The sequence below is a fragment of the Chiloscyllium plagiosum genome, unplaced genomic scaffold (assembly GCF_037043375.1).
Source record: "Chiloscyllium plagiosum isolate Xiang-an unplaced genomic scaffold, Cpla_swu_hap1 HiC_scaffold_13, whole genome shotgun sequence".
NCBI lineage: Eukaryota > Metazoa > Chordata > Chondrichthyes > Orectolobiformes > Hemiscylliidae > Chiloscyllium > Chiloscyllium plagiosum.
In genome coordinates, this window is record NW_028270151.1 from 117,119,458 (window position 1) to 117,122,128 (window position 2,671).

At 46.1% G+C, this 2,671-nt stretch overlaps 1 protein-coding gene across 1 annotated transcript; it reads left to right on the plus strand.

Annotated features, from left to right (window-relative positions):
• The first annotated feature begins 355 nt into the window (after window positions 1–355).
• Window positions 356–2,141, plus strand: LOC148148439 (uncharacterized). Its single transcript, XM_087993203.1, has 2 exons — window positions 356–434; window positions 1,234–2,141. Exons 1-2 carry the CDS (start codon window positions 356–358, stop codon window positions 2,139–2,141), a joined length of 987 nt encoding a protein of 328 aa, XP_087849329.1.
• The last annotated feature ends 530 nt before the right edge of the window (window positions 2,142–2,671 follow it).

Here is a 2,671-nt window from a genome sequence, read left to right on the forward strand (position 1 = left end):
TTTTTGTCTGTGGTGGAAGTGATGGAGGATGATGCGAAGGATACGGAGTGAGGTGGGTTTGCAGGTAAGGCCCGGGAACATTCTGTCCTTATTGCAATTTGGGGGGCGGAGATCGAGGGCGGAGGTGCGCAAAGTGGATGAGAGGCGCTGGAGGGCATCATCGACCATGTTTGAGGTGAAACTGCGGTATTGGAAGAAGGAGGACATCTGGGATATTTTAAGGTGGAATCGGTCATCCTGGGAGCAGGTGGGCCATTATGGAGGAATTGGGAATAATGGACGTCGTATTTTCCAGCAAATAGTGTGGAAGGGTGTGCAGTCGAAGTAGCTGTAGGAGTCGGTGAGGTTGTCGTAGATGTCCGTTTTGAGACGATCACCAGAGATGGAGATGCAGATTTACAGGAAGGGCAGGGAAGTGTCCGGGATGGTACAGGGTAACTTGAGTTTGGGATAGAACGTGTTGCTGAAGTTGATGAACTGTACAACCTTCTCGTGGGAGCACGAATTGGCGCCGCTAAATTCATCAAAGTAGCGGCAAGAAAAGTGGGGAATGTTGTCAGTGTTACTGTGAGGTTTCCCCGCAGCATTCTGCATAAAACATTCTGTCTGTAACTGGAATTCCCTAGAAAATACTCTAACCATCATTCTCTGTTAAATTTTACACCCGACATTAGTTGGTAACGGCCGGACGTCAGTGAATTTAAAGAAATGATCAGATCCCAAGTGAAGAGACCCCGTTGCAGGGTGAGGGAGACACTGTTACGGAGTCCCCACAGCCAGTTAAAATGGTGAATACATTTTCCCTCCGTTTACACGTGTTCATTAAGCATGATCGACCACACTTGAGTCTAAAAGTCACAAATTTCCAAACTCCATTTGTCTTCATGGAACTGGGAGAGAATCATTCCCGAAAGAAAGGTCTCACCCTCCGTGTGAGAATATGGAAATAAAGTGACCTCTGTCTGCTCTCCAACGACCGAGTATGTGGGCGTTTCCTCGAAATTATCTGTTCCTTTGGATGTGCCTCAGTATGTTTGGGGACGGAATGTTTCTTGTGGTTTATGATACATTTCTGTCAGAAATTCAGATTTTCAAATTTGTCATTTCAGCTCCAACTGTTTTAAGAAATCCCAGAGTACAGTGACACATTTGAAAATCTCTATCTGTCCTCAATCAAACAAGTCACTTTTCCTCCATGTTGATGTACAATGTGTTTTTTTACCTTCCTCACAGCTAACGTAGTGACGACCTACGTCCTGCTTTATAAAGATTGTGGATTGTCCCCATGTGTCAGACGTTATCTGGCGGCCATGGCAGTGGCGGATCTACTGGTCATTATCCTCGACCTGATATTGAGACACATTCCCATTGTTTATCGGGAACAGTTTTATTTCATGTGGGACATCTCCGTGTGTAATATCCACGCCGTCCTGCTTTATGCAGCCACTGACTGTTCTGTCTGGTTCCCCGTCAGTTTCACCTTTGATCGATTTGCGGCCATTTGTTGCCAGAATCTGAAAAGTAAATATTGCAGTGAGAAAACGGCGGCTGTTGTTCTGGCAACAGTGACTGTGCTGAGCTGTTTAAAAAATATTTTCTGGTATTTTATGTTCACAGGTCAATATCGGCTGGCGAACCAGCCCTGGTTTTGTGAAGTACCAGACGGCAGTCATGCCTCCCCTTTCTGGGTGGCAATCGAGTTCCTCCACCACATTCTAACCCCAGCTCTTCCATTTCTCCTGATCCTGCTGCTCAATGTTTTCACCGTCAGACACATTTTAGTGAGCAGCATAGCCCGCAGGAGACTCCGGGCTCACACGAGTGGGGACCCTCGGTTTGACACAGAAATGAGCAACCGCAAAAGATCTATCATTTTACTGTTTGTGATCTCGGGCAATTTCATCATGTTATGGTCAATATTAATGATATTTTCCATATCGTACCGGATGGATGTGATTGGGCGTCGACGTGTGTCTTTACATACCTGTGTGAAGGAACTGGGCTTCATGCTGCAGCTCCTCAGTTGCTGCACAAACACCGCAATTTATGCTGTGACACAGACAAAGTTCAGACAGCAGCTGAAGAATGTGCTGAAATATCCCTTCACCCAAATATATCAATCAATCAAATTCACTTATTAATCAATCCATCCGGGAGTCTCTCATTGTAGTTGATTTTTTCAGCGATGAAGCAGCCTGTCGCTTTCGTATCAGCATGTGGGTAGCGCTGGTTTGTCCAACCTTATCCAACAGGCGAGTTACAGGGACATGTCAACGATTCTATCAACTCAGGTGCCAGTATGTAAAGACACCATCCCACTGACTGTATCGATCACTTCAAATTATAAACACTAAAAATGTGCATTAAAAATTACCGAGAAGCAGAGTGAATGATATTGTTGGATGTCATTGTTTTGAAGAAGCTGAGCTGGACAGAGACAGAGTCAGCCACAAGTCTTGGTCATTAGGGAAGGGGAGGGGACCGGGGCATGAGCTCAGGAGTTCGATTATTGTTGCTCTCTCATTGCTTTCACCTCTGGGTCCCCCACACCGACCTGGGCTTCGTCACAGTTCATCCCTCTACCCCGTTGCCGCTATCTCCAGTCAACCTCATCTGTATCTCGCTTTCTCTATCACTGGCTCCCTCTCGAATCCTTCATTTACACACAGTC

Excerpts from the sequence above, each read along its gene's own strand:
- LOC148148439 (XM_087993203.1), top strand. The coding sequence starts at position 356 with ATGTCCGTTTTGAGACGATCACCAGAGATGGAGATGCAGATTTACAGG. Across the intron at positions 435-1,233 it reads AGTGTCCGGGATGGTACAGG|CTAACGTAGTGACGACCTAC; the intron begins GTAACTTGAGTT and ends CCTTCCTCACAG.